The sequence below is a fragment of the Dermochelys coriacea genome, chromosome 3 (genome assembly GCF_009764565.3).
Source record: "Dermochelys coriacea isolate rDerCor1 chromosome 3, rDerCor1.pri.v4, whole genome shotgun sequence".
In the NCBI taxonomy this organism is placed as follows: domain Eukaryota; kingdom Metazoa; phylum Chordata; order Testudines; family Dermochelyidae; genus Dermochelys; species Dermochelys coriacea.
This window is the reverse complement of record NC_050070.1, coordinates 56,981,696-57,006,998: the sequence shown is the minus strand read 5'-3', so window position 1 is coordinate 57,006,998 and position 25,303 is coordinate 56,981,696. Positions and strand designations below refer to the sequence as shown.

The following is a 25,303-nucleotide window of genomic DNA, read 5'->3' as shown; positions in this document are numbered from 1 at the left end:
GGTACTCCCCAAGGAAAAACAGCATGTCACCAACACCACTGCTAGCTCCTCCTCTCCCTGCACCTGTGGTGGCCTCCATCAGATAGGCATCCTGACCCTTGAGCAGAGGCAACATGTAACTGTGGCTAGTGCATTGGCTCTGCCTCCACCTCCTGACTCACCTCAGTGGACAGTCTGCAAAGCAGGCACTGGGAAGCGCTGGGACTCCAGCAGCAAGGAAGGAGAAGCAGCCCTATGTAGTAGGGGAGAAGGAGGCTTAGCCAGTTGCTCTCAGGGAGAGATGTTGCCTCCTTGCTCCTGGGCATCCTAGCAAGAGGCATTCTGAGAAATCTGAGGGGGGGGCAGAGCATGTGACCACACGTGTCCCCCATGCATCGCCTCTGGCCTGGTGGCTTCCATACCGGCCCTGGTCTTGTTGGGAATGCAGGCTGCATGTCACTGCCAATGAAAGCCATGCAGGGGAACCACCCTGTGTGAGAGGTGTCTGTTGGTGGAGTCCCCTAGGAAGCAGGTAAGAGAGGTGCAGGAGGAGGTGGCTTGCCTGTGTAACATGAGGACTTCACTAACTGGACACACATGGAGACATCTGGGATGGAGGATGCTGGCTGACTATAGATGACTACAGCAGAACCAGAGGAGGAACTGATGCTGGCCACCTCGGGGAGTAGACAGCACTTTACCCCCACACCCAGATCCCCCCATTCATTGAGGTGAAGAACCACTCTTCTGTACCGAAACAGAAGGTGATGAGCAGACCCCACTGGCTGAGGAGAAAGATTCACTCGCCTCCAAGGCTTGAAAGCTCTAGGCTTCCACACCCAAGAGGTGGAGACATAGTGAGCTAATGGTGAGGGACTTTTTTGGGAAATGGAGGCATCCATCTCCCAACCTGACATGATATCCTGGGAGGTGTGCTGCCTGCCTGGAGCCTGCATCTGAGACATTATGGAAAGGTTGCTGAGGCTCATCCTTCCCTCTGATCACTACCCTATGCTGCTCATCCACATGGGTACTATGGGTCAGACCTGGCAGTATCATGAGCAGATAAGCAGTGACTACAAGGCTCTGGGATCAAGGGCAGAGGAGTTGAGGATGGAAAGGAGCAAAACCTGCACCCCCAGGGACGTGCACTCCTGAAGATGAATTTATGGCTGAATAGATGGTGTCAATGTGAGGGCTTTGGCTTCCCCAACTGCAGGATGCTGTTCCATGAAGAAGGTATTCTAGAAGGAGATGGGGTCTATCTGACCAAGAAAGGAAAGATAATCTTGATGCACTGACTTGCCAACCTAGTAAGGATAGTTTTAAACTAGGTTCAAAGGGGGCAGGTAGCAAAAACCACAGGTAAAAGTATACAAAAAAACAAGTTTAACAGAGAGCTAGATTTGGGGAGGGGGACATGGAAAATTACAATAGGGTCATAGGAACAACTAAGGGGAAATCAGAGGGGGAATTTGATCAACATCTTACATATCTATACACAAATGCAAGGAGTATGGGGAATAAATAGGAAGAACTGACAGTAGTAGTGCATAAGCTAAATTATGACTTAATTGGCATCAGAGACTTGGTGGGAAAAATCTCATGAATGGAATATTGGTATGGGGAGTAGCTTGTTCAGAAAGGGCAGGCAGGATAAAAAAGGAGGAGACATTTCATTATACATCAGGAACATATACACTTGTGCTGATGTCCAGAATCAAGTGGGAGACAGACCAGTTTAGACTCTGAGGTAAAAAATAAAAAGATAAGAGGTAACCTCATGGGAGGAGTCTAACAGATGACCAAATCAGGAAAAAGAGATTAATGGGGCATTTTTAGAACAAATAACAGAAATATCCAAAACACAAGACCTGGTAGTAAAGAGATTTCAACTATTGAGACATCTGTTGAAAAAGTAATATAGCAAAAAACACAATCTCCAATAAGGTCTTACAACGTATTGGGGATACCTTTTTGTTCCAGAAAGTGGAAGAAGTAACCAGTGGACAGCCATTTTAGACTTAATTCTTACTAACAGGGAGGAATTGGTTGCGGATCTGAAGGTGGAAGGCAATTTGAGTGAAAGTGATCGTGAAATGAGAGATTTAATGATTCTAATGAAAGGAAAGAGTGAGAATGCAGAATGAGGACAATGGATTTCAAAAAAGTAGACTTTAGCAAACTCAGAGAACTAGTAAGTAAGGTCTGATGGGACGAAAATCTAAGGGATAAAGCAGTTCAGGAGAAATGGCAGTTTCTCAAGGAGACAATATTAAAGGCATAACTGCAAACTATCCTGATGTGAAAAAAAGATAGGAAGAATAGAAAGAGGCCAATATGGCTCCATCAGGAGCTCTTTAGTGAGCTGAAAATCAAAAAGGAACCCTACAAAAAGTGTAAAGGTGGAAGAATTAGTAGTAGAATTGAGCAGATGTCCTTTGCTCTGTTATTTGATAAGATAGATAATATGTTCAGGATATAAGGGCATTTCCACTGTTGTTCAGATGTGTTTTTGTATGTTTGGATTTTTTTTTCCTCTTTGTTCTTACATAGTTCAGTTTTACAAATGCTCCCATAGGCCATAGTCAGTGAGGCAAGATACAGAGAAAATTTATTCAGAATATTTTGAAAAATGACAAATAATATCCTTTATAGGTAATTTGGCTTCAAACATACCATAGAAACTTTTGTCATGTTCTTTATCTTGTTTAACTGGAACATATTTCAGCAAGGTTGGTTTCTTCAGAATGTTTGTTGATATGATTCAATTAATAAACTAGATTTCAAGTTCTATGCCTGTTATAAAATGATCAGTAGTAAAGTCATTTTGACAGAGCTGCTTTTTGCGTATTATCCTTCCATTGACTGGATTCATTGGTGGATCTTTATTTGTCTCAGATACTAAGGATATCAGTGACCTAATATAAACTGCATTGCCTGGCAGTCAGAGCCTGTCATTTTAAGTTACTTTCTCAGCAACCCATTTACATACTTACTAAACAAATATAGATCTTATACTATTGAGCTAGTTGCAGGGCCAGTCAGAGTGGGGTCCATTTGGCCTGGGCCTCAAGTTCCAAGGGGGCCTCAAATTTAGACACTGGTTGACTTTTTGCATTTGATGAGTTTCACAACTTGTTTTTATGTGCATCCCTATCAGACCAAAATGTGACACACACACTCAGCTTAGAGCTGCAAATTTAATCAAATAAGAAACGTGATTTGGTAAAAGACATATTTTTTTTGTTAACTGATATAGATTTTGTCATATTAAAGAGTTTAAAATGTCCATAAATATTAATAAAAATATATTGGTTCTGATGGCACAAGATTAGACCATGATGAATGTGTCCTTTCAGATCAGCTGATTATTTAAACAAACCACTACTAGTGGCTGGTGCTGGATCAAGTACATGTTGAAAGATAGAGAATTGTTACATTTTAGTGTCTTTATAGTTTTACGTCTAGTTGACTAAGGAATTATTTGTGTGTGAGAATTCCTCATTATTATCTTCATATGGTAGCTAAAAGAGGTGACTGGTTGTTGAGACCTACCTTGGTAGCTTGGCCATCATCATAGGCTTTCGTAGTCTATAGGCCCAGATGCAAGGTGAAAATTTGTGAGGACAATCTTGTACAGTGAGTTTTGTGAGGACATATGTTTGAAATTTTTGGACATTATCCCTCTGTCTGTATCAGTGTCTGTGTTTTATATATAAATGTCATCCCTTTGTCTTCAGCTCAGCCTGTTATATTATACCTTGTCTGCTTTGAGTTTTGATTCAGTGTTAAAGATAATAACCGTCTGACTGTTTCATTTTATGTTCTTAATTAGTATTCCTTCATTTTAAGTCTTTTCAGCATTTGTGTACATGTTTACAGTAGACAATTTCAAGTGTATATAAGCTACTTATTTACAGCAGAATATTTCAAGTGTGGATAGGTTACATTATTGATCAGTTAGATCACTATGAAGAGGAGATTTGAAAGTGGTGCAAGCAAGAGATGTGAAAACAACTGAAAGAACAGCTAAGAACTCAAAGCCAATAACTTCATTTCTCAAACCACTGGAAAACACACCTTATCCAACAATGCGACAGATAATGAAAACTCCGCAACTGCAACAGGTGATGTTTCAATGCCAATATCTAAACATGAGGACACTAGTCAAGAAGGAGATGTGCCAACAGTAACAGACGCAGCAGAAGATCCTGCGTATGATCAAGAAACAACAACAACAGGAAGATGTAGATCTTGCACAGCAAGAGCAATTCATGAGTACTACAGGTTCGACTGTGACTGACATTGGAATTATTGACGAGCAATGCTGCCCAAATGCAATCTTTTCTTCAAATTAGTTGTTTTGAAATTCCAAGTAACATTCCACGAAATGCTGTTAATCATGCTTTCCCTACTCGTCTGCTGACAAAAACTCTTCCAAATGGTGAGACCTGCACAAGAGACTGGTTATGCTGGAGTATGGAAAAACAATCTCTGTACTGTGCACCCTGCTTCATTTTGAACAAAAGTGCTGCAAATGCATCAGTTCTCTCTGATCAATCAGGATGGAGCGTAAACAGAGGTTGGAGGAAGCTGAAAGACCAAATACCATCATATGAGAGTTCAATGTCACACAAAAAAACTGTTGCATGGAAATCAGCCAGTAGGGCATCATCAGCTGAAAGTTCAGTAGAGAATTTACTCTTGACTGAACTCTCTACAGAAACTAATAACTGGAAAAGTTCTTGAGCACGTCCTGGATGTCATCCTTTTTTCTTTCTGAGTGGGGATTGGCTTTCTTTGGTTCCAGTCAACATGTTGGTGATTGTGCAAATGGAAACTTTCTAGGCATAGTTGAGCTCCTCAGCAAATATGACACATTTTATCAGGGCATGTTAAACATGTTCGAGAATCACAAGAGAGTCAAAAGCGCATGCAAGTCCATTATCTCTCCACACGAATAGAACAAAACAAATTCATTGAGTTATGTGGGTCAGTCATACAAACAACAATTCTTGATGAGATTCAAAAAGCCAAATATTTTTTAATCATTGGTGATGCCACTCCAGATTGTTGTCACAAGGAACAGACTACTATGGTTATTCAATATGTTAAGATTGTAGACAGCTCAAAATTTTCAATTGAAGAAAGGTTTATTTTGTTTGATAATTTCAAGAGAAAAACTGGAAAAGAAATTGCTGCTAAGGTATTAGCAATTCTAGAAGGTTTCAAGTTAGATTTTCAAGTCTGCATTGGTCAAGCCTCTGACAATGGATCTAATATGGCTGGGAAGTACAGAGGTGCACAAGTAGTTCTGCTCGAGCATAATTCAAACTGTATTTTCTCCAGCTGTAGAAACCACACACTAAACCTTGTAGGTGTTGATGTTAGAGGCTTATTCCTTCACCCACTTACTTCCCTGGTCCTTCTCGCATGAACAGAGAGCAACAATACCCAAAGTCCAAAGGTGCAAACAATTCAATGTTTATTGGAGTGAACTTTCAGCAAGCGTGATTCCAGTTTCCTTCCTTAGTGTCCCCCTTCCCAGCTCTGACACCACAGAGCCTTACCTGTGTCCCTGTTCCCATTCCCCCCTTAGCAAAACATGATTCCAATTTTCCCACCCCCATTCCCCCCCTTATTTCCTGATTGACTACAGACTATATAGTCAAACTTGAGTTCTCCTTAGCTATACCTTAACCAATCATTTTACTGAAATTTAACTAACCAATCCTAACATATTATAACATGATTATTTAACCAATTATATCCCACCACCTTAATTAGTTTACACCCAGCAAAATTAATTATACAGCAGACAGAAACAATCACAGAACCAGACAGAGATTATACAGACTAACAATAGGGAAATGGGGACTACAGTGATAGAACAAACACAGAAACAAGGATTTCACATCCCAGCTATTGATAAGTGAATTCTTGCCAGACAGGATGCTATCAAACTAAGTTGCCTTTTACATCTTCTAGGCACTTTCTTTTCTCTGGAGGTGATAGGCACTATCAGGACAGGATTGTATTCCTAACAGCCCAATAGCACCTTATTTCAATGTGACTAGTTTGGAATGTGAGGAGGTGACCGGTCGCTTCCAAGCTTATGGCTGCCTCTGCTGCTTAGCCAGAGGCCTTAGCCTAAGAACAGGGCCTCAGACTGTCACAGTGAAAAAAGGCCTTATACAGTCAGACAGTGATTTTGATTCTCTCTTTTATATCTCTGTAACTAGCTAAGTGATAAGAATACACCTAAATTCTTAGAGTTTAGGCCTTTACAGACAGGCCTGAATATCTATATCCTAACACTGTACTGAATCATGCAAGGAGTCAATTACTTACTTTGGAACTGTTCAGCAAATGTACAATCTCTTCAGTAGCAGTCCACAAACGTGGGAAATTCTGAAGGAATATCTTCCTGTTTCACTGCATGGGATGTTCAAAACTAGATGGTCTGCATGGAGTAATGGTGTTCAACTAGTTGCGCAGCATCTGAATTCAGTGAGAAAGGCTTTAAATGAGCTTGTATCTCTCAATCTCACCACACAGGCTCAAACTGAACTTCAAATTTGGACATGTGCTTCTGAATAGACTGAATGCATTCTGATGTCATCTTTGTGGATGAAGCTACTTACAATGATCCACCGAACTAATCTGGTAATTGAAGCACACAATGCAACACTTGATGTTGAGAGGGATAACACAGAAAGTCTTATCAATGGCATTCAACAGATTCGTGAACAATGGGATGCGATCCTGACTGAGTCCAAATTGGTAGCACAGAATATTTGGCATTTCAACTGAGTTGTCCACCAATCGCAACTTATCTACTGAATCTGATGCCGAGCAGCATTATAGGGTCAGTGTCTTCCTTGTCCTCATTGACTCTATTCAGTCAGGTCTTGCACGTCGATTTGAGTCACTGCGACTAATTTGTACCCTTTTGGGGTTTCTTTGGCAGTTTAACAGACTGTGTAATGAAGATCTACTTTCTGCAGCTGAACAATTTCAGCAACAGTACAACAAAGAAATCTCAAAAGATCTCAGTCATGAGGTCATCTTCCTTAAATGAATATATTCCACAAACTTTAAATTGGATTGCAAGCCAAAGGAATTGCTTCAAGAAATAATCGAGCTTGGACTCTCTGGGGTGTTTACTAATATCACAATTGCATTGTATATTTCTGTCAGTTTGCCTGCATCAGTGGCTTTAGGTGAATGCACCTTCAATGTGTTGAAGCAGGTAAAGAACTATCACCGTTCAACTATGGGACAAGAGCGTTTGAATGGGCTCGCCATGCTTAATATCAGCTGTGACATTCCACAAAAGCTAGATTTTTTTCCTCAATAATTAGTGCATTTGCACAGAAAAAGGCTAGAAAAGCATTTGTTAAAAAAATATTCAAATTATGTCTCTTTTTGGTGCCTTATTTTGTTTTCATGTCATTTTTTAATTTTTATTATGGCTAGGGGCCTCAAAAGCTGGAAGTGACCTGGGCCTCTCTGGACCTCTGAGAGGGTCTGACTGGTTGAAGAACCTTCATTTTCATTCAGGTCTGTCCCTGAAGCGGTGTTTCTAGGCTTACCTGCAAGAGTTCTTGGTGGCATCTTCCAACTACCTCACTACCCCACATCTTAAAACAAGTTATCCTCCAGTGTATCACTCTTCCTGTCCCAAAACTGCATTCCCTCAGGTCTTTGTTCAGCTGTCTGGGTTCCTGCACTCTGGGTCCAAGTATCCTTAATAGTCCTGACCTCCCCAGTTATCTCAGTGCCCTCAGTCCATGCACCTGAGTGGCAGGAACGCATGTGTTCTTCCCTTCTGGTGTTTGTGATGGTCTGGCCTGTCCATGCGCTGCTGGGTGCCCTCCAAGCCTGGGACCAGAACATTGGGGTAGTCGCTGTTGCTCTATCCACCAGTCTGGGAGTTCAGACATCTCATATCCAAGGATAGTATAGGCACCTATCTGCATTCTCATCTCTTAATGGGAGGGGGTTCATAAGTCCCTATTCAGGCACCACATGTAAAAGCATTCACAGTCCCTTTGCACCCCCTTGTGGCCCTGTGTGTGTGCCCCATCTTAATTTCACCCAATTGGGGCAACAATGAGTTCATTTTAACAGCCTGGGGGCTGGGGAAAGGAAAAGTCAACATTCACTAACAAATGGGACATGCCCTTTTAATACAGTTTAAGGCCAGGAGAAAGCACAATACACATAAGGTCCTCACATTAGGGCCCTAGTTCAACTCCCAAACTTAATGTTCACAAACAAGGTTTCTAGTTAGACTAGTCTAGAGCCTGAGAGGAAACAACCCATGTATTCTGCACAGCTTCCATTCCCTTCTCCCTTGGTCAGTTTCCTCTTCCTGTTTATAGAGCCCAGCCCTAAGGCAGGGCGTGGCAGGGCCTCCTTGATTACATTCCAGGCTTTCGGCTCCAGTCTGTCCCTTACATGGATAATACACTCCTTCACACTCCCACATAGCAACTCTTATGTAGGGTAGCTCTTATTTCCCAAAAATCATGTTTAAACTCCTTCTTCCCTTTGGTTCTGATGTCTTTTACAACACAGTAAGCCCAAGCTTGGCAGCAGGAGTTTTATCCACCAATCTGTGAGCACAGGTTAGATCTACTACCTTGTTTGGATTTTTGATGGCCTCTGTGGAGAATGTATTATCACTTTCATCTTACAAGAAAGAAAAGGAGTACTTGTGGCACCTTGGAGACTAACAAATTTATTTGAGCATAAGCTTTTGTGAGCTACAGCTCGCTTCATCGGATGCATCCGATGAAGTGAGCTATAGCTCACGAAAGCTTATGCTCAAATAAATTTGTTAGTCTCCAAGGTGCCACAAGTACTCCTTTTCTTTTTGCGAATACAAACTAACATGGCTACTACTCTGAAACCTGACTAGAGAGAGGCTCTCGAGTATGGTGTGAGCAATACTAATGCAGGAACTCTAGAAGCAGCCAAGCCTTGGGAGAAAGTTTTTGAGCTGAACTTTCAGCTCAAGCCCAAGCCTGGCTGCTTCTAGAGTTCCTACATCACTATTCAATGTCTGATAATTTGATTTCTTTACTGTTCCCTCATGCTTCCTCCTCCCTGCTACCTCCCCACATCAACCTATTGTATCTATATCTAATTTAGACTGTGACTTTTTGGGTGGGGCTGGAGGAAGACTATCTTTTGCTGGGTGTCTGCAAACCAACTGGGACGGTGGGGCTCTGCTGACAGATTGGTGCAGTAGGTATGGCTGCAATACCAATAATAAATAAAATATTAATGTTTGTTATAGTTAAACTGTGCTAATAAATTAAACCACAGAAAGAGGGTGAATTTGGAGTCTACATAAGGGGCCAGAGATGTTCACACAGAAGTACACTTAAGTCCACGTACAAGCTGAGGTTCTGGCCCAGCATGAGGACTGTTTTAGAGCTGGTTGGGAATGATTTACTCACATAATTCTACATCAATTTGTTTATGGAAAAACATGTTAATGTAAGCCTCAAAACTAGAAGGCTTAGAGGGATGGGAAAACTCAGCTCTGGCCAGTGCCATTTACATAAATTATATTGTTGGTTGCCTACAGTTCCACATACCGTGTTTTGTTGCTTTAGTTGGAATTAATCTTTGTTCTGATTGTATAAATTATAACATATTGTTACTGTAACTGTACTCATAAAAGGGCATAGGTATTGTGTAAGACATGTTTGGAGTATGTGGGTCACCATGACCGTACAGGTCATGGACTCCAGTTTGGGAACAGGATTCAAGCTCACAATATTGACAACATTAAAGGTTAATAAATCATGACTCAGACCCTCAAAAATCATGAGATTAAAAAAATGTTATGGTTTTTGGGCCAAAGATTATATTGTGTTTTGGGGTCTGACTTTTGAATACCCTGTGTCCATCCCCTGTGAGCGTGAGAGTGTGCCCACTCTCCCAAACATATTAGGTAAGATGAATTTGGCCCGTGTTGCAGGAGTTCTCACTCCCATATCATAGAATCATAGAATATCAGGGTTGGAAGGGACCCCAGAAGGTCATCTAGTCCAACCCCCTGCTCAAAGCAGGACCAAGCAGGACCACATATCTTCCTGCCAAGCAATTAATTCTGCCCCCAACCTCCAAATCAATCCTGCCCCTCACCAGTTCTGCCTACTTAGAACTGATGCAGGGCTATCTGCCCAGCTTCGCATCAGTTCTGCTCTCTAGCCTCACCTCTGTTCCTCCTGGGGTTCTTTACCCCCTGCTCCCAGGCCTGGGGGCCAGCTGCAGTGGGATCCCCTCTATCCCTTTCAGGCTGGGGGAACACTTCCAGGAGCTCTTCAACCCCCCTTTGCCCCTTCTCAGGGGGGATGTTGCAGCATGGGAGGGTTGAGAAAGAGGAGCTGTCCTGTTGTTCACAAGAGAGCTGAGGGAGGAGGGAGTGGAGCCGCCCTGAGCTTGCCGAGGTCTTTCTGCTCCCTCCTTCCCTCTCTCCTTCGTGAGGAAAGCGGGAGAGAGAGCGCTGCAGCAGCCCTGATTGGCTACTCTTCCTCAGGAGGTGCCCAAAGGGGGAAAGCAGCCAATCAGGCAGGGTTTCTCCCAGGCCAGGCTGAAATTTGCTAGCGAACTGGAGCTTGTCCTGTCATCAGCAGATGGGCTCCAGCCCACCCAAAATCCCATTACTCGCCAAAAAAAATAGTAAGCTGGCAAGACTGAGCTCAGCAAGAAGAGGGTTCTGTTCCAAGAACCAAGCACTCTCTCCAAAGGCCCTGTTTTGCTATAGTCTCCCCGCTAGAGGTTGATTCAGAAGGACTGGACTGGACTAGCAGGAGGAGTGGTTCAGAGTTGACTTCACAGTAACAACAGGGCTGGACCAGTGGTGGCAGTGCAGAGCTGACTTCACAGCAGGGCTTGACTGGACTGGAAGCAGCACAGAGCTGGATTCACATTGAGGGCAGACCAACAGCAGCAGAGCCAATGTCTGGAACTCGGCCAGATAGCTGCAAATCAGAACAGACTATGCTGGGGTGGACTTTGCTGAACTGGAGTAGAGAGACAGAAAAGAGCCAATCCTGATGCCCCTGACTACCACTGAATCTAACTAGAACTGTGAGTGAGATTTTTGGATAATAAGTAAGGCTCTGATTTAGTCACCGAGGTCGCTGGAAGTCATGGATTCCGTGACTTCCAGTGACCTCTGTGACTTCAGTGGTGGGGAGCTGCAGGGTCCCCCACTGCCCACAGGGGCCAGGAGTTGTGGGCAGTGGGGGACCCCCAAGCTTCACAGCGGCAGGGGAACTCCCGAGCTCCCAGCTGCTGCGGGTCCCCGAGCTGAGGGTGGTTGGGTACCCCACAGCTCCCAGTTGATACGGGAGCCGGGGACACCCAATGGCTCCCTGCCCCCACGGGCAGTGGGGGACCCCTGGAGCTGCAGGCAGCAGGGGCATCCCACAGTCCCCAGCTGCTGCAGGTGACTCCTAGCCCCTGCGCAGCTGCCCTGCTTCAGGCAGTGTCGGGATCTGCAGATCCCCATTTTGACCCAGATATTTTTAGTAGAAGTCAGGGACAGGTCACGGCTTCCATGAATTTTTCTGTTTTTGCCCATGACCTGTCCCTGACTTCTACTAAAAATATCTGGAACAAAATCTTAGCCTTAACCATTAGGTCTAACCAGACCCACAAGGTGGGTAGAGATTGTTTTGTGACTGGACCTCAACAATTCAAATTTGAACTGTGGGATGACCATACTCCTGACCTACTGACTAGGTTTTGTTCATATGTGGGGGACAGGGACACGACAGGGTGTTTCTTTTGCTTCGTGTATCCCTTTTCCCCCAAATAAACAGTATTTGTGATTCCATATTCCCAAAGACTCCTTAGGGCCTGTTGTGGGGATGGACCACCTTCAAAAATGTCCAGGGAAATTAATGTTTAGTTTCCCTGGCCAGAAGGATTACAACTCGGGATAAGGGCGGTTCAAGACATCATTTGATTTACTTTAGAAAAGGACCCCTAGACGGACTGAACCCAGCCCTCGTTGCTGCTCTTAGCATCTGGCAAAAGGGTTACATCAGGGATTCTCAAACTGGGGGTCATGATGCCTCAGGAGGTCACAAGGTTATTCACAAGCTGTCAGCCTCCACCCCAAACACCTCTTCACCTTCAGCATTTATAATAGTGTTAAATATTTTTAAAAAAGTGTTTTTAATTTATAAGGGGGGTGGGTCTAACTCAGAGGCTTGCTGTGTGAAAGGGATCACAAATACAAAAGTTTGAGAACCACTGGGTTATATTAAGTTACCAGTGACTTTAAATTAGTTCAAATAAGTTCACACAAATAAGTTCAGAGCTGGTAATGCATGGAGCAGTAGAAATGAGAGGTGGAAAAGCTGGCATAACTGCTGGGGAGGTGTTCAATATGGTGAAAGCAAACATAGCAGGATGCCGGCAGAAAGGCTGAAGGGGCACATCTTCAATGCAGGGAGTGCAGGAAATGTGGCCAGCTAGGATGCATTTGATGATGGTATGAGAACATAAGAATACAGGAACTGACATACTGGATCAGAACCAAGATTCGGGCAAAGAAATCATTTAGCTTCTCAGAAAAAAATGTTATCTTCCTTAATTGCTCCTTTTAAATTCTATGGTGATCCAGCAGACCCACCAACTCTTCTGCAGACTTCTGTTTCTAATATACTTAAGAATTTCTTGCTGTCTACCTATACCTTTAGCTATGTGCTCTTTGAAATCCCATTTTAGCCCTCCTTATTTCTCTTATATGTTGTCTGTTTATTGCCCCTCTTTCTTGACCTCACCAGGGTTAGACTTCTAAACTGAAGGAGCTCTCTTTGGCTTACGCAACCTTTCAACCCCTGCCATTTAGCTATACTGATTTACTTATTGCCTTCCTGGTTCCCTTCTTCTTGTGAGGTGCCTTTTGAGACTCTATCATTGTTGGCCTAAGTAGTATCCCTGCTATGCTTTCCTTTAATTTTGAATTTAGTCAAAATAGTCCTAATCTCTTCATTTTATTGAACTCTCCCTTTCTAAAGTTATAAAAAGAGTCACTTTTTGTAACTCACCACCATATGAACTTATAGTCCTATTGGCTACTCTCCCGTGATTATGTTGAAGTCTGGGATAACTCATAGGAAATAGTAATACGAACCCCAAAAGTAACAAATTATAGGTTTAACAACCTCATTGACCACACACGCACACACTGTTTAATTGTTTGTGTTAAATTTCAGAATCAATGCTTTGCCAGCTTGGTTTTAAACCAGTATATTGTCTGTTTTGATTTATTCTGAAATAGTTAATTTAAATTTGTATTTTCATCTAACAAGTCTTCAGTAATTACCATATTTTCCATTATTTATAAGTAAGTCTTTATGTGGAAGCTAGTAGCTGAAAGCCTGTGCAACAGGCAGTTGGGCCACGAAATCCATGTGTGCAGTCTTCCTCATACAACCAATTAAGTTGTTGCCTGTAAACTACCTGTTGAGTAAGGACGGTGGTTGGTTGAGTTACTGCTGACAGATATCATAATAGTCTAGGACTCTTGGCAAGCCTTACTGTAGTTGTACACTACCCAGGTGTAAGTTGTAAACTCAAACTGATTAAAAGCTTAAAAATTAATTGAACCTGGTGATATTCTGAACAAAGAGAACTCTCACCCATGTTTGTAGCTTCTTCTATCAATTCGCAGTGACTCAACAGACATTTTAGGCTTCAGCATAATATACAGAGTGATGTTCCAGGAATATTATATAGATTATCATGCAGTCCAATCAATGACTTCCCTAAGACTGCTCATAACATGTAAATCTCTGCAGGCTTGGGACCAAGGTTTATTATCAGGTTGATCCAAAACCATTTGTGTCACAAAACCATAATTACCAAGTAGATATAAAGTAAATTTAATGTTTCTAAGAAATATAAAAACTATAAAGTAGTAGCTGACCTGGAGGGGAAAGCTCTAGTCGGTGGAGGCTATTTTTACCTGTTCAACCTCCAACTAGTACAGACAGAAATCTATAATTTGTAGGGTACCAAAAAAGACCAGTGGGGACCAGATTCAGGAAAGAGCCAGAGGCTGAGTGGAAACAGGAGCACCAGGTCAGAGATAGCAGCCTGAGAACTGGCTATGGGGGAAGGCAAGGCAGCAAGGAGCTTAAGAGCTTGGTCTGAAAAGCTAAAAGTGCAGCAAAAACCCATGGTGTTAGCCCAGTAATGGCCATAGCAGGAAGATACAAGGCAGTGGCCAGAAGGCAAGAAAATGGTGTAGAGGAATCCCAGTAATAATCTTATCTATCTTTGTACTCCTGTACCATGCTGTCCTTAAAGGATAAAGTTAGGAACTTAGTTTGATCTTTATTCAGAGTAGCAGCAGTGTTAGTCTGTATTCGTAAAAAAGAAAAGGAGTACTTGTGGCACCTTAAAGACTAACAAATTTATTTGAGCATAAGCTTTCGTGAGCTACAGCTCACTTCATTGGATGCATCTGATGAAGTGAGCTGTAGCTCACGAAAGCTTATGCTCAAATAAATTTGTTAGTCTCTAAGGTGCCACAAGTACTCCTTTTCTTTTTTGATCTTTATTGTAATTGTTGGAGTTCTACCATGGCTACTTGCATTTTCTATTTTTGTTAATCCTACAGTTTTTTGGTTTGTTTTTTTAGTGTTACTTATTTGAAACATGAGTATTTTATGGGAACCCTCGCCAAGGGCTACAGCTTATACAATACAGTGCATGGAGGACTCACAGAGCTAGTCTCCAAACTTATGGTACAATGAGCATTTGGAAGGGGCTCCCATCACAGCATATCCTGCAATAAGGTTGTCAATTGTTTTCTGCAATTTGGCTGTATAATTTTCTTTGTGAAAGCTTAATCACAGTTTCCATTATCAGTAACTTCTGCAAACGTGTTAGATGAAAATAAAAATTTGAGATGAACCATTTCAAAAAACAAAAATAGTAGATTTTTTTTTTACACAGAATTAGAAAACTTGATTTTGAATTTTAACAAAACACAATGCTAAAGATGTCAGGGCTTTTTAATTGTTTCTTCATTTTCTGCAACGTTCTCTTGTTTTTGTGAGTTAACACCATATAAATCAACTCAGAATCTCTTAATAAAGAATTTATACAAAATGCATTTTTAGTACAACTCCTTACCGAAGTGGCTATTACATTTCAGGAAAGTTGCTTTACAACCCCCCCCCCATGGAGAGAGGTTTGCAAACCGACAGTTTACTGCGAATGTCTTGGTCTACTTCCTCCCAGCTGTTCTGCACATCTGGCCACAGCTGGTTTATTTCAGAATGGAGCTGGGTGGGGGCGGATCTGCAGCCTCCTCTCTCCCTTCTATTGGCTCATCCTAATGGCACGCTCTGGGCTTGCTGGCATTTCATTGGTCTGACTTGCCCCCTTCCCCGTGAGCTAATTGGAGGACTCGGGATGGAGGGGACGGAATCCCCTTTGGTTTATTGGGCGGGGGGGAGCGGAGTGATGCCCAGTCACCTGCCGCTCGGGCAGCTGTTCTGTCTCCGGCGGCTCACCCCCGCCTCTGGCTGCTGCTGGGGGCTCCGCTGAGGGGAGCTGGAGCTGCCGGGCCCGCCGCTGTCGGGGGAAATGGCCAAAGAAAAGCGACACACACAAAGAACATGGCGAGGGAAGGAGGAGTCTGAGCCGACGGCAGCTGCGCCCGCCCGCAGGACGCTCCGGGGAGGGAGGACGGACAATGCCCAGCCCCCTCTGGCCCAGCTGCCGCCGGCTCCCGAGGGAGGGGGCTGTTTTCCCAGGGCTGGGCGCCTCCTCCCCGCCCCCGCCCCCGGTCCCGGTCCGTGGCTCCCGCTCCTGTCCCCCTCTCCTTCCCGAGGGGGCGGGGGCTCGCCGCAGGGCGCCCCGCAGCCGAGCAGCCCCCCGCCGGCGGGGACTTCGCCGGAGCCGGGAACTTTGCTGGGAGCTGGGGCTGCAGCCCGGCGGTAGGGAGAGGGGGCGCTGCTCGCTCCTCTGGACCAGCCCCGGGCCTGCCGCTGCTCTGGGCGGGCGGGCGCGCCCCGGACCTGCCTTGGCGGGGAGCAGGCACCAGTTCCGCCAGCCCGCGCTGGGACTCGCCCTGAGAGGCGTTTCCCGGGGGCGGCGGCGGCGGCGGCCTCTTCGCCCTCCCGGCCGCCCTTGGCCGGTGCTCTCCCACCTGAGGCGGGCGCGGGCGGCTCCGGCCGTCCGAGCTCCGCTTGGGCGACCGGCCTCCCTCGGGGAGGGGGCAGCGGAGCCGCCGCTCGCGGCCCTGCCGCCGGAGAAGCAGCAGCGGCGCCTGGGAACTTTTCTACAGGGTGTTCGCAACTTGTCTGAAATGCGGCTGGGGCGAGTGGGCGCCTCTGATCTCCCTCCCTCTCCCCCCCCCCCCGGGTCTGGACTGTGGCCCGGGCTGCTTCCCTGCCTGCCCCTTCTCTGCAGCCCCGCCGGGGCAGAGCTGCGGGGGCGAACTCCAGAGGTGACCCCCGAGGTAGGAGCAACCTGTCCGCTGGGTCTCACCTGTTTGTGTTTTGGTTCCAGCCTGCCCCACGCTGTAACACTACCCGCAAGTGCTACCGAACAGGACGCGGCCGGAGCGAGATCTGCAGGTGCAGCGACTGGTACTTCAGCTCACCCTCGCCTGCTTTTTGCCCCCAGCTCTGGTTTGCTCTGCGCTGCACACAGGAGTTTTCTGTTTTCTGGCAGGAACAAAAACGGGAGCAGGTAGAAAGAAATTACGTGTAGCAACTATATTTTGAACTCCAATGTCCTTTGATGCTTGACACATCGACGTTACTATATCGTTATACTTAGCTGAAAGTGTCTGAGTTTCAGGAAGGCTTGAAAGCAATTTTGAAGAGCTGCTTAAAATGATTGCATGATTTCAGTCTTAAGGATATCTGACATCTGCATACTTGTGTTTTGTAATTTTAATTATGGCTAGTATTTATCTGCGTTAAACATAGCTTACTAAAAATATGACCAAACTTAAAATCGTATGTGGCTTTGATCCTCTGACATACCATATAACATATTCTTAACGGATGTTTAGTTTGTGTAGATAACTATCCAGAGGAAAAATATTCTAACCATGCCTCATTTAAAATAATTAAAAGTTATGAGTGGGCATGCACAGGGCCAACATCAGGTGTGCAAAGAAAACCTCAAGATAAACTACTCGATCTACAAAAAAAAAAAAAAGAGGAGGACTTGTGGCACCTTAGAGACTAACAAACTTATTTGAGCATAAGCTTTCATGAGCTATAGCTCACTTCATTGGACTGCATGCATTCGATGAAGTGAGCTGTAGCTCACAAAAGCTTATGCTCAAATACATTTGTTAGTCTCTAAAATGCCACAAGTCCTCCTTTTCTTTTTGCGGGCACAGACTAACACGGCTGCTACTCTGAACATATCAGATCTCTAACTCTGGAAAGTATTTTCTTATATTTTCAAAGTAATTCTACTTGTATACATTTACTTCAAAGTTTAATACTGCTGTCATGTGATTGTAGACCCACGTAAACTAATCTTGACTATTCTCAAGCCCTCTGGAGTGTTTTCTTTTTTGTCAGATTAGTACGTGCAGCAACATCCTTTCTTCAAATCCATTATTTATATTAGGAATTAAAACGTGCCTGTGGAGGCATGTGTAATGCATCATTATGTAGTTCTATCAAGTGCCGTTACAGAAAACTGTATCCCTTTTTAATTACAGAAAAAGTGATTCTGCATTGTCTCCCTCTGTCGTCCCCTCATTCACCCATAAAAATCTTTAATATATTTTAACTTTATTTTGAAGGTCTTGCTGATGAAAACTGGTATTGATACGATCGTTTTTGTGACAGTAGTTTCCTGAGACGAATCAGGGTTTGTCCCCCATTGTGCTAGGCCTTATACAAATAATATAAAGGCCTACAATTTCAAAAACGATCAGTGTTTTTGGGTATCCAATTTGAGATGCCATTAGCTGCCTGATTTTCAGAAAGTATTGAACATCGATCCACTGAAAATCCAGCTTTAAGATGTTCCCAGAATCTCTAGCCACTGAAAAACTTACCTATGAAGATAAGTGACAGTGAAGAGGCAAAATAAAATACATATGTGATCTTTTAAAATCATTTATTATTATTATTATTGTGGTCACAGTCTCTTTTGCCAAACTTGTGACAGAGTTATGTTCATCAAAAGTTACAGCCACCTAACGTAGTAGTTGTGTTCTCAGAAGGCCTCTTCTTTCTAATGTTGTAATTTACTAGGCTTTCATCCTGTGAAACAAACTGTTTGTTCCTCTTGAGGATTAGAATGAAATGAAAAAAGGGTGTCTCAGTGTACTTGATTAAACTAATAAAAGACAGCTTAGTCGTATTAAAGCCAACAACATAAATACTAATTAATCTGTAAAAAATAAGTTATCTTGTATGTGCATACGTAAATCTAGGTTGTGTAGAATTTAAATGTAAAGATGACATTACTGATTTAGAGAGTGCCATTACACATTGACCAAATTTAAGAAGAATATCTCTTTAAAATTTGTTGACGTTTAATTGACCTTTTAAAGTTCATTCTGTTAATCATACTCAAAGTGCTAAAGCTATGGTTGACTGCTCTCGTGTTCTTACATTCAGTCGTGCTCAGCATATAAATTCTACAGCATAATTGCTGCTTATTGAGTAAGAGTTTCTTTCATTCTCTGAAAATGAGAAAGTTTTACTTTGCCTCAGGCTGGATACTTGTTGTAGAGTTTTGAATCAAAATTCTTTCATGTCATTAATTGTTGTGTAGGGTGTGGCCTCTAGTTAGAGAGTAATGGAAATTCTTGTCTCCTTAAACTGCATTTTTTCTCTTTCCTGAAGCATTTTCAAATAGGGAAAGATAACCTTGAAAGATTTGAAGGTTATATTTGTCTAGCACAAATTAAATGCAGGGTTTCAATATTTGCTCTATGAATTTTTGCATTAGCGTCTTTTTAAAATAAAATCTAGTTGTCTTAATACTAAAATTCTGAATATAAAAGGTTGGTTTGGAAAAAACTTGGATCTAAATGCTAATAATTGTATATGTGAGATAAAAACTCTTACTACTGCATTATGGCTCTTAGTCACAGGACTATTTTTAACCAAAAATTGTATAGATGCTCAAAATAGCAATATTACTGAGAGGCCGCTAGTAAGGGATCTCATTGAGGATTAATTTCTCTTACATCTATGTTCTAAAGGCCAGATTTGTAACCAAGGTAATATCTCCTGCTGTATATCTTAGTATTTCTGGGATTTTTGTGTAGTTTGTAGATTAGAGCTAAATTTTGTTTTCTTGTGTTCTTGATATCAGTTTTACAAGTAATCTTTCTTTATGGTAAGGAAAGCATTAACCATTTAAATGCAGTCAGTGAAATCTAATACCCCGTCGTTCCTAATATCAATAGCCCTTCATCTGTGGGACACTACCATTGAAAATTAATTGATTAATTAATTCAATGTAAGACTGTATTTAAAAAGATTAGGCTCCAAAAGAGAGTGGTGATTGTTTGGACTTCTAAACTATTTTCTTGACACTGAAAAAAGAAAAACCTAGAACACTCGATCCTGAATAGACTGTGTACAATGCAAAATCAGAAATTGTTTTTTCAGGCTCGTTCTTAAGTTTCAATCTTGCTACTGCATGGGTGCAGGCAGACCCCTGCATACTTCACTCTGTGCGGAAGCTCTCAGTGGGAAAGAGGATCAACACACACACAAGATTTATTTTAAAAAAAAAATTGCCTTACAGATCAGAAAGTTCTGATAGGTAATTAATTTACCACATCACTAGTGATCTAGGTCAAACACTAAAATAAAACTATAGAGTGTCTGGATTTTGGTGAAGTTGATGAAATAAATGACAAAAACCCCAAGTAACTTATTTTAATCATGTTGGTGTCTTTGGAAGGATGAGCTAAAATTCTCTGTATTCCATAGCTGATGTACTTTTGTTTTGTAGTACTCCTGGATTATACAAATGCAGCTAAGGAGGATGATCCTACAGTCCTCACTGTGAGGCTGATGTGAGCTTTGCCAGAATAAGGACTGTAGTATCAGACCAAAACTAATATAAATTTCACTGAAGTATGTAAGGTTGTGTAATTGGAGTAAAGTCCTATTTCTCAGGAGGGCCTCCTGTTGAATGAATGGTTTAAAAATAATTCCTAACACTTCATGCTCTGCCTGAGTTAAAAAGTTTCTAGTACAAGATGGAAAATGGCAAAATGTACCACATTTGCCTGTGCCTGAGGATAGTATTCTTTCCATGCAAGCGGCAGGAGACTTGTAAGATATGCAAGTGATAAAATCATGACTGACTGACAGGTTTTCCTCAAAATAGAAGTGAATATATCTTAGTGCCCTGTTCTGTTTTTTTTAACCAAAACACTGATTGTGTGTCTAACACAAATCTTTTAAAATCATTTGCTATCAAAGCCTCTGACTGCTATTGTTGGGAGATAATATTGTGGGGTGGTTTTGTGAGCTACCTTTTGGGAATTAGGTGAAACTAACAAACTCCTCCTTCTAGAATACTGGTGTGTGAAATCCTGACTGCAGGGCTGTGCAGACAAGCCCTTAATGAAGAAAACCCTCTATAAATTACTTGTCAGTATATAATAACTAACAATTGCATTAGAAAAAGGTTTCATTGTCTTTTTAAATGGTACTAATTTTTTTGCATTTAGAACGCCCTTTCAACCAAGATCTTACTAAGTGAGCATTATTGATTTGGATTCAGGAAACTTGGGTTCAATTCTTGATTCAGCCACAGATTCCTTCTGTAACCTAGGAGAAGTCTCACTTAACCAGTGGTTCTCAACCTTTCCAGACTACTGTACCCTTTTCACAAGTCTGATTTGTCTTGTGTACCCCAAGTTTCACCTCACTTAAAAAATACTTGTTAACAAAATCAGACATAAAACTATAAAAGTGTCACAGCACACTACTACTGAAAAATTACTTTCTCATTTTATCTGTATGAAATTTTTAAGTTGATGTACCTCATGGAAGACCTCTGGGTACCCCTGGTGGAGAACCACTGACTTAACCTACCCTGTACCTCAGTTTCATGTCTATAAAATGGAGATGATACTTCACTACACCACTGCAGTGTTTTGAGGACAAATCCATAAATAACATCAGGTACTCGGATACTACTGTGATGAGGGCCATATATAAATTGTAAGCCCTTTGGGGAAGGTTCAAGGGTCAAGGTTTTCAAAGCCAACTAGTACACTCCAACACACAATTTCAAAGTGAGGACAAATCCCTTAGTTGGCTTTGGAAATTGCCACACTTCTTATGCATTTGTACAGCATTTAGAGCTCAAAGGGCCCCTTTTGTATTGTTATATTAACTCGCTGGCAAAGTCAAGAAAAGAACATGCGTCTCTTGACCCTGTCTTTTCCCAGCTCTAATCATTGAGCCATTGTTCTGCCATTCAACAACAACAACAGTTCTTATGTCATTCTTCATAATTCTTTATCACGTTACTATAATAGATCTAAAATGTATAGGTGTTCTTTAGAGTTTACACTGGGCTTTTAGAGAGTAGGAAGAAAATTTCTGAAATATTGAGAGCATGCTTTAAGTGCTGTGTCTGCAAGTTATAACTAGTGGGGGAAGGGCTGGAGTAAGAAGAGAGGAAATAAACCAGATAATTCTGACCTCCAATGACTGGATAAGAACATGACATTTAAAAAAATGAAGGCTCACTTGACCTTTTTACTCGCCCCTTCCTGGTTTAAAATTCCAATGTGTCAGTACTGGGGGGAAATGTGAGAATTCTATACTAACTAGTGCACAGAGGGCAAGTTGGCCCTAACTATGTCTTATTTAAGTGGCCTATTTAAATAGCTAAACCCCTTTTCCTAAGATAATTGGTCTAGTAGAGATCTTTTAACTGGTGCTTTTTTTTTTAAACATAACTTTTTGACTCGGTTACATTTTCCTCTACTTCTAGAAAATCTGTAAGAAGTAACTCTTTAATCAGTAATTGCACTGGAGGTAATAGGAACTTAAAGGTATAACATTAACAGGATTTCAGGTCCATGACCCAGGCAATAAATGTCAACACCTTATCCCCTGGGTCACAGTATTTATTAAACCAAAGAAATACAGGCATTACTGGCTTTTAGGTACTCCTCTACCTGCTCGCCTCAATGCAATATGATACAGGAACAGGGAATCTTCATAAGCAACTGAGAGCTAGAATTCAAGCAGGTTGGCTTGCAGTGAATACCCCACATCTATTATTTGTGACAATTAGAGTTCATTTACTATGACTTCTGCTTCTTTAAGGACAAGAATGTTCCCATATTTTAGCTATGCACTTCCCTATAAACAAGCCTCTTATAAAAGCACTTTATTATGTGGTGTTAGTGATTATAGTTTGTGCAGAATACCCAGAAAATAGTTGCATTGCTTTGTCAGTGCAGTGCCCAAGATTTCCTATTATGTGTGGCACAAACTGGTACATAAATACAATGGGTGTGAAGTTAGCAACCAGCTAATACATTGCACTACTTTTTAGTGAGAAAAGTTTGACTAAAAGCCTTAGTTCAAAATTTTGCTCTTACAAAAATGCTATGGGATCTGTGAAATCCCCACGGATCTCTGCTTGTTAAGATCTTGACTAAAAAGATCTCTGTACAGTAAAAGATAGAAGTCAGCTTATCAACATCTAATCATTTGAGACTAACTAGACCCTGCCGTGATTTGAGCTAATTGTTCTTAGGTGTCTAGGCATTCCTGTTCTCTGTTTCTGCACAGGAAGAGTGGCAATGGAGAGGCAAAATTGCTTTACACCACTTTGTGTTCTCTCTCTTCATGGGGAAGCCAGAGGCCTGCCTGATGCAAATTTAGAGGTGTCTCCAGGCAGTGGGAAGCCAAAACTAGTTAAAGCACGGGGGACTATGCAGTTGCCCACTCGCTGCCCTGGAATGCTACTATGCGGGGGCTGACATCATTGTGGCAGCTTTATGCCATCTAGGGAGCCCATCCTTCATTGAGTACAGCTAGAGGCTACCTTTTTGCCTCATTAAAGGCTCTTATCTTATGTACTCATATGGCCCCCATTACTGGAGTATCTGAGCACTTCACAATCTTTAATATATTTATCCTCCGAACAACCCTGTGAGGTAGGATGTACTATCCCCAGTTTGAAGATAGGCTTCTGTGCTTCGCTTATTTCCCCATGTGACTTTCCCACGGTCACACAGAAAGTCTAGTGGAGCAATGACTTGCACGAGTATCTTCCCAATCATAAATTAGTGCTCTAGCCACTATACCTTTTTCTTTGGTAGAATGGTGTAAAGGAGTCTTAGGCCTCAGTTTTCTTCTACAGTAGGTATGTCAATATTTAACCATGCCGAGGGCTTGAAATAGTCACCTAACACATACCTGCCAGAGTGAAAAATATCTGTGACCAATCCCTGAAATTTAAAAGAATAAAACAATTTTGTACTGTTCATGTGTTCTGTACTGAACTGTAGACATTGTAAATCAAATTTACTATTTAATGTTCACTTACTGATAGGACTGATAAATAGCAGAAAAAATATCTATTGAAAATATTCAGTGAATTCCATCTATATTCATCTAATGTATTTTCTGTATAGCATTTGCTCACCTGGAGTTGGCTGTGTTTAACAAAAAGTTTGTTATTCTTCACTGAATATTGGTGAAATTTGTAAAAATATATTGAAGTGTTGTGTATCAGGTCATACTTGCTGCATTTCTCTTGCTTTTGTTGTATGTTCACAGTGGATCATCCTGAATGCTCTTGTTTCTCCCTTTTCTTCTTTCCTTCTATCGCCTTTTTTATTCTTTGTTCCTATACTATTTTTTCTCTGCTGTCATCATCTCCTTAAAAACTCTCCTCCACCTTCCCTTGGTCCCATATTTTTCTGTTCTAACTTATCCTCCCTCATATGTCTGTCCAGGCACCTGTAGGACCTGGACATTTTTACCTGACCCTAATAACCAGAGAAAAAATTTACTGGCCAGAAATGGCAATGAAAGAGCAGGTGTTCCACTCCCTAGGGATAAATTCCTTTAGGAGGGGAGTTGAGATTCTTCTGACTACAGATCTTGAACTCCCCTTGGGTGGCTCCATCTTTTGTATGAAACTCTTGCTAGTAGGTGTCTGTAACTCGATGTAGCTCTCTCTGCCTCTTCTCTGGCTTTCAGAGAAATAAGCAATATTCCAGCTGACCCCAACCCCAGTTTCCCTGCTCCCCACTCAGTGGTTTCAACAGTTGTTGGGCCTTCTCTGTAACTTTACCTCTTCCCCAGGTTCCTGGTTAGAGCTGGTCAGGAATTTTTGGATGAAACTTCTTACTGTAGAAAAATGCCAGTACATTGAAGCAAAACCTTTTCATGGGAAGATTAAGGCTTTTTTGGTCAAAATCAAATTTTTTTGATACTTGAAATGTAACTTTTTTTTTTTTTGGTTAGGAATGACTTCATTTTTTTATGACAGGTTTCAGAGTAGCAGCCGTGTTAGTTTGTATTTGCAAAAAGAAAAGGAGTACTTGTGGCACCTTAGAGACTAACAAATTTATTTGAGCATAAGCTTTCATGAGCTGTAGCTCACAGCTCATGAAAGCTTATGCTCAAATAAATTTGTTAGTCTCTAAGGTGCCACAAGTACTCCTTTTCTTCATTTTTTTTAATGTTTTTACACTGAGTAACTTAAATTTTGAAACAAAGTTTAAAATCAAAACATTTTGAAATTCAGTGTTTCATTTGACCTGATCCAATTTTTTTTTTTTTTTTTTTTTTTTTTGCTTTTCAGCGTGTGAAAATTTGAAATTTCAGCCCTTCATCTGATAGGGGATGGTAAAACTTTTTGAAATTGTGCGAACTTTTCCTGCCCAGCTGTACTCATAGTTGCTGCAATAGAGGCATGTATCTTTGCCACTCTTACCTTTCTCAAGTGTCAGTTTTTTGGATCTGCCTCCAATTGTTGCTGCTCCAGGCTGTCTCAGAAATTGATTTGATTCTTGTCACTTTAAATGCTGCTCACAGGAATCTGGAAAAACAACTCTGAAAATATAGTGGTTGGTTTTCACTCACTGCAGCTAGGGACTGCTCTGAACAGTAGGAGAAGCCCTGGAACTAACTGTCTGCAAGCTTAGTAATAAAGCATTTCATTAATTTTATCTCAGGTTTGCATTTAGAAGTCTTTATTCTCAATCTTAAGGGCTAGAAACTTAATTTTTCAAAAATCAAAGTTTAGTTTCTGCAGAAAATGACACTGGGAAGCTTTCTATTTG

The 25,303-nt window shown here is 41.9% G+C and overlaps 1 protein-coding gene across 19 annotated transcripts in view; it reads left to right on the top strand.

The window, feature by feature from the left end:
• The first annotated feature begins 15,401 nt into the window (after positions 1–15,401).
• Positions 15,402–25,303, top strand: part of LOC119853332 (translation initiation factor IF-2-like) — a 50,811-nt gene continuing 40,909 nt past the window's right edge. For 4 of the 19 annotated variants that reach the window (XM_043510453.1, XM_043510452.1, XM_043510454.1 and 1 more), the window contains exons 1-2: positions 15,619–15,971; positions 16,546–16,728. In XM_043510453.1, coding sequence (XP_043366388.1) covers positions 15,619–15,971; positions 16,546–16,728 — 536 coding nt within the window. Of the gene's footprint in view, positions 15,422–15,618; positions 15,972–15,993; positions 16,729–24,822; positions 24,936–25,303 lie in introns of those variants that run through there. The other 15 variants (XR_005292033.2, XR_005292032.2, XR_005292031.2 and 12 more) reach the window with 12 other exon arrangements.